Source organism: Marmota monax, unplaced genomic scaffold (genome assembly GCF_021218885.2).
Source record: "Marmota monax isolate L192 unplaced genomic scaffold, Marmota_monax_Labrador192_F-V1.1 WCK01_AAM20220418_F8-fsc00017, whole genome shotgun sequence".
Taxonomy (NCBI): domain Eukaryota; kingdom Metazoa; phylum Chordata; class Mammalia; order Rodentia; family Sciuridae; genus Marmota; species Marmota monax.
In genome coordinates, this window is record NW_026695241.1 from 6635637 (window position 1) to 6650767 (window position 15131).

Sequence of the window (15131 nt, forward strand, 5' to 3'; positions counted from 1 at the left end):
GGTACTAAGGCTTAGGACACCAAGAGATCTTTTTGGGGAACAATTCAACCCATAGAGGTGCTAAAGGGATTACAACCTACACTCTGCCAACGCTGCGAGGGGTAACATTTGACATCAGTTTTTGAGAAGCAAAGGGAGGGGAACTAAAATCACCTGTGCAGCACCCAGGGACACACTGCCTGGAAGAGCCTGGGGCAGCCTACTTTTCTCCTCCCTCCTTCCTAGCAAAACCCTAGTGTTATGCCAGGCAAGATGTTATGCCAGCCAAAAGTCACAGTGCAGCCTCGTTAGAGATGGTTATTGTCCTGTAGCTGGGCCCTGCTCAATGAACTAGAGACCCTTTCTTCCTTCTCCCTCCTGCTACCTGGAACAAAAACAATTGAGCTGGAGCCCTGGCTGGCATCCTGGACCACAAGGTGACTCTGAAGACTGAAGCCATACACCAGCATAGTGGGACAGACAGACAGAAAAGTAGGTGGGTAAGTCCAGGGAAAACCACAAGGCTCCAATGCAGACCACAGATACCTATCATCTGGACTTCTTCAGTTGATTAGCTAAGACTTATCCTCTAGATTATAGATCAAATCCAAGCCCTTGAGTATCAAAGCTGCCTGTGACACATCAGCATTTCACCCTCTATACCAACAAATGTATCCATGATCCAATGTCTTAAATGCACCCATGAGTTTGAGGGCCCTGACAATCATTTTTTGTGTATGTATTCCTCCACCCTACTTGCCCTTATGAGATTCTGCCACATAAATGTATTAGACACAGGAATGCATGGCATGCCACTGTGCTAAGCTATATTTATTTGGTCTCAACTGCTGATGCACTGCTGATGGCGGATCTGGAAATCCGTCACTTCCACAGCTTGGATAAGAGAGGGCTATGACCTCCCAATTCCAGAACTACAGAAAGATGCTCAAAAAATGTTGGTATGGACGTGCTAAGTAACATGTAGCTGGCCATATGTTGGCATATGTACTGGTTAAGATGGAGATGACCATTTCCTTCATATTAACACTGGACACGAAGTTTTGTTTTCTGAGGTAGAATTTGTCCTTTTCCATTCTGGATAGAACACAGAGAAAAGCACTAAGATTGGCAAAAAGAATGTGTATGATTAAAAAGATTTTAATGCTGTTCTCCCCAAATAATTTCATGTCTATATGATTTCAATGACTCAAAAGAAATACTTAAAAAAAGGCAGCTTTTGCCTGAGCAATGCAACTCTCGTGTTTCACAGCATTGTAGTTTACTGTGTGCCATGACCCTTTAACTCACCTGAACTCTGGCGGATACTGCTTTACGAGCCAGACTACATCAAAACAGTAGTTGAACTAGACAAAGAAAAAAGAAAAGCAACTAAGCCATAGGTGATTCAACCAAGCAGTTCATAAGAACTGTTTGGTTATAAAATTGAAAGAAACTCTAAAATAATAATGTATTACATATATTTTTTTATAAATCTACAGTTACGGTACAATACTCATGAATAAACCTAATTTCTGTCTTAAAGGAATATGTGGCTGAAGAACCCCACATAAATGGATCCAAACACACAAGAAAATAGGTTCTATGGAAATTACCTCTGCACGTCTTGGCAGTGTTTATACTTCTCAAGAGGGTGTTCTTATGTTAGTTCTAGTAGTCCTGAGATTAATTTAAATAAGGGGGCTTATAAATGTATTCTTTTCCTCCCTAGATGATTACACTAAAAAGACAGATGCTCAAGACAAGGAGCCCAGAACTATTGGAAAAAGACATGTCCCTTCAGCCTGACTTACTGGATAGCCTGGTACACAGGCACCTGGGACTGCACATGCACTAGGCTTATAAGTCCCATCTTGACGACATGATCTTCTTGTGCCTGGGCAGTCTAGCTGAGTGCCTGCAAGTACACCCCACATTCCACAGAGACCAGGACTCTCAGGGCCAAACCAAAAACAAAGGCCACAGAGCACTCGTCCTGTTATGATTTATCACACAAAGGGACCAGCTCAGGCAGGCAGGAGCCATGGAACATATAGCGAACTCCTAATTTCTATTCACTTCTTTTTGGTAGATGCAGGGAATTTTGCTTTTTCCAAATCAAATCAAACTTGCACTGGCTCCACCCACACCTTCCTAGAAGGCTGCATGAGTCCCATGTGATCATCAGTGTCCAGAAGAGAAGTCTTTAAAGCTGGACAGTCCAAAGTGAATTTGTGGCCTGATCAAGAGTCAGATGATTTACTGAGAGTGACAGTCACATGATGTACTCTATGTCCATGGCCATGCATTCTAAAACTATGCTATGGGAGGCCAGCTTCAAGGAACTTACTATCTTAGGGATCTGGATGGGACTGACATGTGTCCCCACCTCTCATATTTTCTTATAAAGTTATTTGACTTTTTTTTACCCACAGACTCACCTGAGCTGAAGAAACAAGTGTGCCAAATAGAGGAGACAAAATATCTATAAAGACAAAAACATAAATACGATTTGTATTCAGATAAAAATCCTCTAGTTATAACAATTATTTAAGTCACTGACCAAGATTTGGTTCAGAAAACAGTTAAGTGAAAAGTTATTATAAAGCTAGGTTTTAATGTTTTGTAAAAATCCAAGAAAAATTTCCCTATGCTATTTAATATGTATATATATAAACATATTATATATATACAAAACTAAAATCTACAACTTAAGTACCAGATGAATGGCCATTTTTTGAAGTCACTCATACCTGTCCTTTCCAGGATTTCTGAGTCCACCTCCTTCCAGTAGTCATCCGAGTCCCCACTGCCTCCCTCTGAAGCCTGAGAGCTCTTGGTTCTCAGCATTCTAAACTCATATCTGCGGTGCTCTGGTCACTCTATGAGACTCCACGCGGCACTCACTCAAGCTTTACTTTAGCTCATGAACTACACTAGGATCATTACTGTCTTCGATCCTAACAACTGCACCTGCACAGGGCTTCCTAGACGCCAGGTACCATTTTTGGTATTTTTGGTGTATTAACTCCTTCCTCCCAGTCATTTTGAGGGAGGGTCTGATAATCCTGTTCTGTGGAAGAGCAGTCTCCGTAGGAGGCTGCCCAGGACCACACAGTTAGGAAAAGGCAGAGTCCAGGTTCGATCCGGGACATCATGCTCCAGCTTGCTCTCACCCCTTAGGTGGCCTCTGAGGACTAACAGTGGGCTCATTTACTTATCTGACATTCACTTAGTGACTTCTGTCTTCTAGACATCGAGCTACCTGCTGGGATACAAAGACTTTGAAAGAACATGAAAATATTCTTAACCCATTATGTTCCATCATCCTACACAGAATTGAAAACTTTGGACTTAATGGATTAAGGAAGTTCCTAGCTTATTGGGAGAGCTGCACAATTAAAAGAACCTGTGATACATCCTTGCCCCCCTCCACCTTCTAAACTGTTGGTGCTGAGGAGCGAACCTGGAGCCATATGTAGGATGGGTGAGCACTCTATCCATGAGCTGTATGCCTAGCCCCTTTTTCCCCAAACCCTATGTATCTTTCAAGGGCCAGGCCACTGATGTCCTCTCTTCCATGAGACCTTCTAGACAACCTCCAGTGATGGCATGTGTCAGCATGGTGTATCAATTAGCAGGGACTTGGGTCCTGCATGCCTGGATTTAAACCACAGTCTTACCATTACCAGCTCTGTGATCTCAGACAGTTCTCTTAGTTTTTCTAAACTGCAGATCCATCACCTGTTCAGTTATAGTTCATCGTTGCTGCTGGACCATCTACTCTGGACCACCTACTCATAAAGTTACTGTGGGGTTACAATGAAGGCAGAGTTCCTCTCATGGTGTCACCCACCCACATAAGATCTTGGTGCTCACAGTCAGTCTTTTTCATTTTTATTATGGAACCCAAGCTTTGCAGAGTTCCCCATTTCCTGTGTTGCTCTCTCTCAAACAAGATAAAAACACTGACAACTATCTTATCTCTTCAAAGTACCCAGATAAAAGATTCTGAAAATGAAAACCTGTAGAATCCAATTTACTACAGTATGGAATTAAACCCACCAGCATTTATACATCACCCAGAAGAAATTGAATATGCAATTATATATTTGACAAATAAAAAAATTATTGACAGTGAACATAATCTATTCTTGAGTATGAACCAGAAAAAAGTTAACCTGAATGAAGGGGAATTATGCTTATTGCATACATCTGCTGTATAAATATACCGTGCTGGTCACATCATGCATTTGCTTCAATTTCCCTGAATCCCCAGCCTACAGCCAAAAACTTGTCAAAAAATTTTTTTCCCTAGAGTAGTTAGGACCACAAAGGAGGGTTCCTGGAGATCATTCCAGGCTGCCTCCTTGGTTCACTGAGAAACCTGTCAAGGCCAAATCCACAGCTCCTGATGTCCGCATTCTTACCCTTGATGTGGAGGGCTTTGGAGTTGTACTTGGGCTTAATTCCTGAGACTCTAGTGAGGTAGAACTGGAAGGGATTCCCTTTGTCAAGCATGTCCCAAATGTCTTGGCCTTCCCCTGAGGTCTCATACTCGTCTTCCTCTCTTTTGTGCCTGTGGCTGGCAGGAAGGCCATGGTTTCCAGTTCTCTGGGCAGCACTATCTTTGGGAGAGGAGAGGTCTTTTTCCTCTTTGACCTCCACATTCTCCGCCTGCTTCTTCTGAGTTTCTGGTTGCAGTTCATCATCACTGCTGGAGAGACACCAGCCTAGCTCTTCTTGGGAACCACTTTTCTGCTTTTTGGGAGGTGGAGCCAAATCTGCACTGCTGTATTGCACAGGTGATGTCTGCCTCCTGTGAGCAGCTTTTCGAGCTTCGGAACAGTTGAACCGTGGCTCACTGGCTGTTCCCTGCCCAGCATGGGAGAGAGAGGATGTTGATGGCTTGTCCGTTTTGGGCTTCTCATCCTCACTTTCATCACTACTGGATATGGTCCACCTCCCGTAACTGCCTTCCTGAGACATGCTTCTGGAACAGAAAGGCAGAAATATCATTTCCCATTCACCACGCCATTGGCAAAATGACTTCGCTGCTCTCAAATTCCCTATCAGATGAGCTTCTGCAACAAGCAGCACTTATGACACCTCTCAGAGGTTAAGCCACGTAACTGTTACCAGAATCTGCTACAGGAAGTTGACAATAGCAAAAATCCTAGTCACCATCTCCTCCTCCACCCTTGTCTTAGAATCCAGACCTTGTTTAGATCCCCTAGGAAAGGGGGTTGGAGTCAACCCCCTTTCCTAAAAAAAGATTTTCAAATGAATACACATTCATACTTCAAAGCAAAAAAAAAAAAAAAAATTTTTTTAAAGTGCCTATCATTTTTCACAATTTCTCACCTGACTTTTTCAATTAATTACTAGTCAAGTCAGACAAGGTTTCTTCTGTAAATGATACATTTTAAGGAACTTTTATGAAGAGTGTATGGAGACACTCCTTCCAGACACAGGGTGACTATTACCCTCACCTGCATGGACACCATTTTACAGTCAAAGCATTTGGAACCGCAGAGGTGGATGGGGCCACTGGTTCCTGTAATAAGTGACACCCTAGACTCTGTCTAGGTCTCTTGAGCCCTCATATCTGCTTTCTAAAAGTTTTCTGTTAATTTCTACTATTTTATTATCTTCTAGGGGGTTGTGAAGACTCAGTGTAGATATTTTCATGAACTATTTCTAATCTGCAAGGTTAAGCAAATGAGACAACTAAAATTGTTAGAAATGTATTGTTACAGTTAACTCGGTCTGATTGCCAGGTTCTCTAAGACAGACATCCAGAATGATCTGCTGTTTAACTTCTACTTAAAGCGGCTTAGACATATTAGTTAACTTGTTTTTATTTACTTATTGTTTTTTTAAAGGTAGGATCCCCTAGAGTTCTAGATTCTAAAGGATTGCTAGCTAGGAGTATCTAAGGTATCACAACTCACTTTCAAAGAACTACTTCAGTGGCTACAGTTGTGTGACTATTAAAAACAAGAGCCATCTCAGGAAAAATTACTCAGAATGTAAGATCTACTTTCTTTTGAATTCTTAAACTATGTGGTTCATGTGCAGCGGGCAGATTGGATAACGGCTGAGCCTGGTTTTCCTCAGCTGTGAAATAAGCATCATGCTTACCTACCCCAATTCATTGACTTAATACACGCGTATTGAACAGCTACTGTGTACTGAGCACTGGGAATAAGAAATTAACAATATACAGTTTCTGTCCTGGGAGAGTCTGCTTCTAGAGTGGAAGAGAGATTAACAACATAAAAATTCAATTAGCTAAGGTGATTTCACACACTCTTCACATTTTACAGGGATGACCTTACTTAGGAACAATCTCTGAAGAAATTAATGAGTGGGACCCGGAGGATAAAACGGACCCAGACAGCTAAAACATGAAGTGAAGAGCATTCCGGGGAGAGGGAACCCAACCGGCAAAGGCTGGAAGGTGAGAACAGGGTCATAGAATTGCAGGATCAGAAGAAGGATTTATGCAAGAAAGGTAATGGTCCGGGATGAAAGGAGTGGGGGAAGAAGGCATGTTAAAGACACTATATCTTTTTCTACTAACTGAACTTTAATAAGGGGAGTAACTTGGCTCGATTTACCTTTTTAAAAATATTACGTTGGCTACAATTCCGTATGGTATTGTAGGACCTGTTTGAAGGAGGTAGGCGTGGACTGTGACCGTCCCCCTTTGGGGGAAACGAGCCAAGAAAGCTCAGGTACACGCCCGCAAGTGGGGCGCGCTCAACCTGCGTTCGCTACAACTGTCGGGGACCACACCCCGCAAGGGCAGAGGGCGGCAGAAGCGAGAGGGGGCCTCGCACCCACCCTGCGGGCAGGAGTCGTTCTCTGCAGCGCTGGCTGAGCGCCCGCTAAGAGGCGCTATTACTGCAGGAAGCCGGGGTCGCGGGCAGAGGACCCCGACCGGAGTCCTCCGGCGGCGCCGCTTCCCTCGCGGTCAGCCTCCAGCCCGGCCGCCACGCGCCGGGTTCTCCGGACTCCAGCTCCTCCGCACAGCGAGCCGGGCAGTCGAGGGACGCAGGACTAGACACCGCGCGCAACCCGCGGCCGCAGAACACGTACCTGGCCACACCGCCTCCGCCGCCGCCTCGGCCCGGCCCCCGCGCGACGTCTGCGCCTGCGCGCAGTTCAAACGCATTTCGCCGCGGCGCGCGCCTCACGGCCCAGCCGCTTCCCCTTCCGGGGATCTTGCCCCTGGGTCCTAAAGACCCCCATATCCGAAGGGACTGACAGGTTTATTCCTCAAAGGGGGCTGATGGGAGACCTGACCTCCTCTCCCTCCCAGCTCACCTACTGGTGACTTAAAAGAGGGATGAAACAGAAAGGTGGTCAACCCGTTTATAGGGGTTCACATAGCTTCAGGTTCCCAGGGGTCAGCGGTGTGTTTTGAAAGGCGGAGAGAGAGAGAGAGAGAGGAGAGAGAGAGAGAGAGAGAGAGAGAGAGAGAGAGAGAGAGAGAGAAAGATGAGCTGAGATTAAAAGCAGCTGCCAAATGGAAAACCCGTGTCCCGGGAAGAGCGGGCTCGGCTGGGGCTCAGTCTTTAAAAAAGCCTGCTGTAAAATAAAAAGTTAAACAAGTCCACATCAGACTCAGAACCTCGAATGCCTGCTTCTTTCAAACAGGCATGCGAACGTTCTTTTTAATTTATCGATTTGACAAAATAGAGGGATCAGAGATGAACCCATCTGGGAAACGGAACTCTCCCGACGTTCGTCTTTTATAAGGATGTTTGCTATGTAATTTGGACTTGAGGCTGTTTATGCTATTTACTCCTTGGGTCTCCCTCACACCAGGCATCACTTTCAGAGGGTTGAATGGAATAAGTCTGTGTAAATGTGCTAACGGCTTCTTTCGTTTATTGAAGATCTCCTTTGTTCCAGACACAGTGCTAGATGCTGGAGTTATTCGAAGGACAAAACAAACTTACTGACTATCCTGCGTGCTCAACCCAATGACTTGCTGACTTAAACGTGAATCCTGGATTTGGCTCGACTTCTAGGCTTTGTTCATACTCTTTGTGTCTTCTATGAAATCTAGCAAAGCCATGGACCAACATAATCAAAAGGAATTTATCGCAAAGTTGGCAAAGAATGAAAGAAATCATGAACTTGAGCTCGTAGGTAAAGCTTCTAGGCGCGCTGGGTTCTCCCATCGCTTGCAGAGAGTTAAGGGAACTAAGCAGGGGCGGAGCTAAGCGCTGGGGGGCGGGCCTGGGAGCCTCCCCGCCCCTGGCTGGTCCAAGGAAACGTTGTTAAACACAGCCTGTGCCTATAGCATTGCGATATCAACGCCAGTGCCTCGGAGGCCGTCCAATGGGAGGAGACGTTGGAGTTGCACGGCGTAGTTCCAGAGCCGCGGTGGGCGTGGCCGAGGGAGGCTGCGAGCCGGATTCTGGCGGGAGAGGTTCTGGACTAGGTGGTCAGGAACTGGTTGTATCTGTCGCTATGTTTTTCTCCGAGGCTGGGGTCCGGCGGCGGACGTGGGAAGCCAGCCCCGCGGAACACAAGAAGTTTGTGGAAGTAGGTGTCCGGAACGTGACTCTTAAGTTTTGGACTTCAGCTTGGCTCCGGGCATTTCAGTCTCTGTGCTGGCGTCTGGCTCAGCCGGGTTGTTTAGACGAGACCTGGACGACCCTTAGAACAGTCGTGATTAATGAAAAGCCCAGAGCTGCCTGCTCCTGGTTTTGGCTGCTTCCAAGTTCTTTCTCCACCCCGGTACCCCGCTACGTAGTTTCAAATTTGCATTTCTCCCAGTTCAAAGCCAGCCCCCCAGCCTCGTTGCCTCGCTTTCCTAATTTCCAGGACGGAATTGTGGGTAGAATTTATCCTAAAGGTGAAAACTAATTTGCGTCAGCCCAGCGGTTAAGACCTTGGCACTTCTGGCAGATTTCTTGAGATTTAAAGTTGGGATAATACCACTCTATTTCTAAGCTCTGCTGGGCTAAGTTTTAGATTTTAGAGGTTCAAATTTGATAATAATGAAAATAAGGGAACAGTTTGTTTTACTAACTGAAACCATTTAATATTCTTTAGGTATTTAAAGCATGCGATGAAGATAACAAAGGCTACCTAAGCAGAGAGGACTTTAAGGTTGCTTTTGTAATGCTGTTTGGGTACAAGCCCTCCAAGGTAAAGTTTCTTTGTGTACTTGGGGGATGCGGGAGATGCAATATGAATGGATCCTAAGAAAATTGCCCAGGGGTTTTCTTGGGATCTTACAAAGTGCATGGGTGATTTATAAGCTGTTTCAGAGGTGTCTCCAGTGCTGAATTTTCCTCTTTCCTTTTAAGGGCCCAATTCAAGAATGAATTAGAGATGTCTCATTGGAGCCCACGAAACATATATCTCCACCAAGCTGCTAATAGTTATATTAAATATGAGATGCTAGTGAGATGTCAACAGGGAAGACTGGGAGAAGGATGTTGGTAACAGAAGGAATTCATCTAGGAGGTTATCTGCAGTGTCTATTCACATTAAATTAAAACTTTTTTTGCTTTGTTTAAATTATAAAAGTTATACATTCACATAGTAAAAAGAAAATCTCTTTCAACTAGAGGGTCTCAACTTCTCAGGGTTTACCATTATTAACCAGGTTCTTATGTATCGTTTCAAATTTTTTTTCAAAAATTTCAAAATGACGAACTATATGCATAGTCTTCCATTGAAAACATTAGGTACATACTATGCCTATTTTATTTTAATGTTTTTACAGCAACCTGAAAGCACACACCACTGCCTCATTTTAAAAATTAGTTGTATAGCCAAGTGCGGTGGCGCACACCTGTCATCCCAGCAGCTAGGGAGGCTGAGGCAGAAGGATTTCAAGTTCAAAGCCATCCTCAGCAAAAGCGAGGTGCTAAGCAACTCAGTGAGACCCTGTCTCTAAATAAAATACAATATAGAGCTGGAGATGTGGCTCAGTGGTTGAGTTCCCTGAGTTCAATCCCTGATACCAAAATAATAATTGTGTAATGATCTCTCTTTGGTCATTTTTTTTTGTTTTCATTATTTTTCATTCCTACAAACATTGTTGCATTAAGCATCCATTTATATCTATATAAACACACAAACTCATAGATTTATGTCCTTGTGAATGTGTAATTCTTAGCAGTAGAGCTGCTAGGTTCTGCAATATGTACATTTGCAATTTTGTTTGATATTGCTCTTCAGAAAAGATTGCACCAATTCACCAATAATGAGAATTGAGCTGAGTCTCAATGAACCTTCTACTTCAGAACAGGTTTCCTGTTCACACAGTCTTTGTGCTGTTCTGCTTGCCTGTTACCTGCATTCTAGAGATGAATGCTTTCTTGTTAAGCATCGGGGTCAAGATGCTATCCAGATTCAAGAAATAAAACTGCAAAAGGACCACTTAGAGCTCTGCCTGGAATGCCCTTCCTTATTCTCTTGTTAGACCAAACAACTCAGCAGTCAGTTCTGCATGCATGGTCTCTACTACTGTGTCAGATTGCAAGCCTAGTGCAGCCAGGGACCTGTGAAGTCCCACTTCTGCACCCTTCAGAGTGTTGAAATGCTTCACAACATAGTAAATGTGTCCTATTGACCCAGACAGGTTGCATGAGCAACCCAGAGTGCTTATTCGGAGATGCTTAGTTCCTGAAAGGCCAGTTACTGAGCTCATCAGGGCTGGCTCTCTGAAATTGCAGCTCTCCTGCTAACCTGCAGTCATCTCAGCTGGAATTCAAAGCAGATCAGCTGAAAAGACTCAGCCTTTAAAGCATTATATTCAACTAGAAAGCTATCTTGTCTCATTTTGCCTTTATCACCCTCAAGAATATTTACTTCTTTCATTTCAACTTTAGAATTCATGAGGAATGTGATGACAGGTACAGTGATTTGGTAATAGACTGTATATATACTCCATGAAATTGAACAGATTTTTACTTCTGAATTGAGCTTTTGGATTTTATTTTTTAGGCAAGTGAAATATTTAGCTGACTACAGGAAACCAAACAGTAAAGTACTAACATATCAAATCACCTATATATTTACCAGACATTTGTACAATGAACTTTTATTAAATAGGTGGCATTACATGAAATTTAATAATTTTAAATTTTATACTAGATTGAGAATTGGGGTTTAATTTTTGGATATTACTTTGAACATATGAAATATTTACTGACTTTAGTTCAGGAAATTAAATGAGATAATATGTAAAATTCCTATAATAGAAAGTATATTTTTGTGTGTGGTGCTGGGGATTGGACACAGGCGAACCCTATCACTGAGTTATACCCCTAGCCTTCTGTGTATTTTGAAACAAGGTCTCACTAAATTGCCCAGGTTGGCCTGGAAATGGACGTCCTTTACCTCAGCTTCCCCAATAGCTGAGCTTATAGGCATGTGCTACCCCTCCCGGGAAAAAGGTATATTTTGAAAAAGTTATTTTAAAAAACCATAACATACAATAATATTTAATAAACAAAACACTTATATAGTAAATAATGAATATACTCTGCCGTTGTTTACAGGATGAAATTAAGTGTACCTGTTTAACAAAAGGAACACTTGCTAGTGGCTAGGAAGGTAAAGATGAGTTAAACACAGTCCCTACCTTGAAGTGGTTTACAGTGGAGTGTAGACAGGCAGATAAAACTCTGATAGGTTTCAAGATAGAGAAGAGATTTAAGAACAGGAAGAGAAGGTGACAAAGAAGGTGGGCCTAACTAAAGGCAGTTATAGTAGGAGCCAGGGTGTCGTTTTGACTAGAGGAGCTAGGCTATTGTGATGAGAAGGGTGTAGGAGTACTTTGGGGATGTTGGGATGAATTTTGCCCTGGTGTTTGACTGGACATGGTGGTGGTAAAACAGTGGTGTGATCATCAAGACCAGAGGGACTGTGATGCCACCAAGTAAGAAAATTCAGATGGAGCAGGTCCACAGGGAGCTGGTTCATTATAGGGCATGCCGAGTTTCAGGTGACTGTGGGAGTTTCAGCTGCATTCACTCATCAGATGCTGTGTGACTGTGGAAGTTATGATGGTGAAAATATCTCAGATTTTGCTACCTCTCTTAGATGTAGGAACTGAAATTGGGTGGAGAAGTAAAGGCTAGAGATAGATTTTGGATTCCTTTGTGTATAACAAGTAGCTCAAAACACAAGGGTGAATGGAATTACCAAGGACGATTTTGCAGAAATCTTGTTTGAGGAGCAGTGGTCTGAGGAGAGAACACTGAGGATGTCAACAGGTAAGGGTAGGCAGGAGATTCCATGAAGAATATGGAGTGGGAGCCATTTGGGAGGGCCGAGAGAAGCCAGGAAAACGCAGGGACTCTAAGACTGGTGAATTCCAGACTGAAGGAGAGGAAAGTATGTTAGATGCTCTCAGGGTTCTAGTCCCCAAAAGTTTATAAAGCCCTTGTAACAATGTGGGGAAAAGCTTCATTTTAATATCTGGTGAAATCAGGTTCTCAAACTTTACACAGTGTGTTCTCAAATGTTTTAAATCACATAGGGATTAAGAAAAAAAAATCTAGGCTAGACCAAAATGCTAAAAGTAGTTTTCATTGAAGAATTAAAAAAATTTTTTTTCTTCTTCATAATTAAAAAAATTTTCATTTTCTATATCAACCAGGGATTACTTTTATAATCAGGAAAAATAAAAATAAAGCCATGGAGCCCATTGTAACAATTTCTTGTTTTTGTCTTAAGCAGAAAGGTTGCCTTACAGCTTGCGATCTATATGGTACAGCCAAATTGACTTTATGTGCTTTACACATATTGGTCAATGTTATAAAGTTTTGAGGTCCGATAAAATCTTTAGCTTATAGACGTTGACAGCAAAGTAAAATAACGATTATAGCTGCTGAGCGACTTGTCTGCTGGGTTCAGTAAAGATGGTTTCTTATCAAATAAATCCCTTACCCCAAGATTAAGAACTTGTTCTGTTAAAACACTTGATAACTTACATGTTATTATTTTCTCCTTTCTTCTAGATAGAAGCGGATTCTGTGATGTCTTCAAAAAATTCCAGTACTTCTGGTAATATAAATGTTAATTTTAGTTTTAGTACCTTTATTTAGTGACTCACAAAACTAAAATTAAAAACAAGAAAAAAACCAGGTACTGTGTGTTGGTTAAGCACATCTTTATTTTATTTCTATCACTCAAAAGAAAGTTTTGGGTTTTTATATTTGATTAATTAGTTTAAAACTAAAATGTGTTTACAGTAGGAAACATTAAGCCATTGAAAAGCATAAAGACAAAAATGTCACTCATAATGTTTTTTGAGCAACTGGGTGAATGGAGGTGACTCTGAATGGGAAGACTGGGGGAGAGTGTTTGGGGTGGGGGGAGACTAGAAGTCCAACTGTGGATTAAAGAAATAAATTTGGTAGTCATCAGCATGTAGATAGTTTTTAAATTATGGAATGGATGAGACCACCCTAGAGGGGGGGGGGAGGGAGGGGGAGAGGGAGGGAGGGAGGGAGGACTGAGAACCTTAGGAACTGTAACTAATAGTACTCAGAGGATGAGGAAGAGACTAGGTGACTTAGGAATGGCAGTGGGTGGAAAGAAAATCAGCGGTATTTGATCAAAACCTAGGGAAGTGGCTGTTCTAGTGGAGAGACTATGGTCACCATTACCAAATGCTACTGAAAGGTCAAGTAGCTTAAGAACTGAAGGGTATCTGTTGGAGGTGGTAACCTGGAAGTGTTGGTTACATCAGCAAGAGGAATTTCAACGTGTGGTGACGGCTGGAGGCCAGGCTAGAGTGGGTTGAGGATAAATGGAGAGTGAAAAAAAGTGACAACAAATAGATAAGTTTTTCAGTAATTCTGGAATGGCTGTAGATATTTTATTTGTTTTTTTTTTAATATTTTTAATTGTAGATGGACATCATACCTTTATTTTATTCATTTATTTTTATGTGATGCTGAGGATCAAACCCAGTGCCTCACACATACTAGGCAAGCATTCTACCACTGAGCCATAACCCCAGCCCTTATTTGCTTTTTTGTTTGTTTGGTTTTTTTAAATGTAAGAACATGTTTTTAAGCTTAACAGAATGATTTAGCGAAGAAGAACAAGAGAGATAAGAGAGAGAAACCATTTATGTGAAGGGGATAGGATCCAGGATGTTCTGGAATGGCTTTTCAGTAATGACCTGCATGTGGAAATAAAGCTTACACAGAGTTGCAAAATAAACGTAATAGAGTATAGCTATGCACTCTACCCAGATTCACTTACTGTTAGTGTTTTCCCCACCTTCATCCTCAACTACAGCCCATAGTGTGCATAATCCTGCATACTTATCTACTTCATAAGTTTATATCAATGCTCCATTTTAATCTAATTTACCATCTATATTCCATTGTTGTCAGTTGTTCTAGTTACATTATTCCCCCTTTACTCTAGGAATTAGTTTTTGGTTTTATATCTCTTTAGCCTTCTTTAATTTGAAATGTCTCTGCAGTCTTTTTGTTTTCCCTTTTTTGCTTTTCTTGTAACATAGATTTTTTTTTTTTAGAACACAGTATGCCCCTTACCTTTTTGTTTTTATTTTTAAAGAACATTCCTCATTTTGTTCAGTTGATATACTTTGTGATTAGACTGGGATCTTGACTTCCTGGCCAGAATACTGTTTAGATGAATTGCTTTTCTTCTGGGTACTCATTTGAAGGCATATAGTATCCATTTGTGTCTCAAAGATGACATTCATTTTATCACCAGTCAAGATGTTGTTTAATTTCTCCATTGTGTCATTTATTTTTTATTGTCTTCCATTGCAATTAATTGGTAGTCTGTGGAAAGGCACTTTTAAGTCAATGCAAATATTCTTCTTGTCAGAATTTCTCCCTAGATTTGATATCCATTTATTATTCTTGTCCAATCTAGTTTTGCCATAATAGTTGGAAAATAATGATTTTTCTACTCCCAAAGCCTCCTTCTATCAGCCCTTGACATTCTACTATCAAGAAATTTCCTTCTTTATCTGTCTCTCTGCTATCAATGTAGACTAATTGATTTCTATGTTTTTAATAATTTATAACTCATTACTGTATTTAATTATTTTAATGCTCAGTTCTCACAGATTTGACCAGTGAGTGCCCCTTAAGCTGGCTCCTGTGTGTGTTTGACTGCTTGGC

General features: G+C 42.0%; 2 protein-coding genes across 7 annotated transcripts in view; one reads left to right on the forward strand and one right to left on the reverse strand.

Moving 5' to 3' along the window:
• Tdp1 (tyrosyl-DNA phosphodiesterase 1) overlaps positions 1 to 7181 on the reverse strand; it is a 77572-nt gene extending 70391 nt beyond the window's left edge. Inside the window, exons 1-4 of one of the 3 annotated variants that reach the window (XM_046440674.1) lie at positions 7081 to 7181; positions 4407 to 4969; positions 2418 to 2461; positions 1288 to 1343 (exon numbers count right to left, since the gene is read on the reverse strand). In XM_046440674.1, coding sequence (XP_046296630.1) covers positions 1288 to 1343; positions 2418 to 2461; positions 4407 to 4965 — 659 coding nt within the window. In that variant the 5' untranslated portion in view covers positions 4966 to 4969; positions 7081 to 7181. The other 2 variants (XM_046440676.2, XM_046440675.2) reach the window with 2 other exon arrangements.
• Positions 7182 to 8355: 1174 nt separating this feature from the next.
• Positions 8356 to 15131, forward strand: part of Efcab11 (EF-hand calcium binding domain 11) — a 157789-nt gene continuing 151013 nt past the window's right edge. For 3 of the 4 annotated variants that reach the window (XM_046440683.2, XM_046440682.2, XM_046440679.2), the window contains exons 1-3: positions 8356 to 8538; positions 9052 to 9147; positions 12978 to 13023. In XM_046440683.2, coding sequence (XP_046296639.1) covers positions 8464 to 8538; positions 9052 to 9147; positions 12978 to 13023 — 217 coding nt within the window. In that variant the 5' untranslated portion in view covers positions 8356 to 8463. The remainder of the gene's footprint in view (positions 8539 to 9051; positions 9148 to 12977; positions 13024 to 15131) is intronic. The other variant, XM_046440678.2, reaches the window with a different exon arrangement.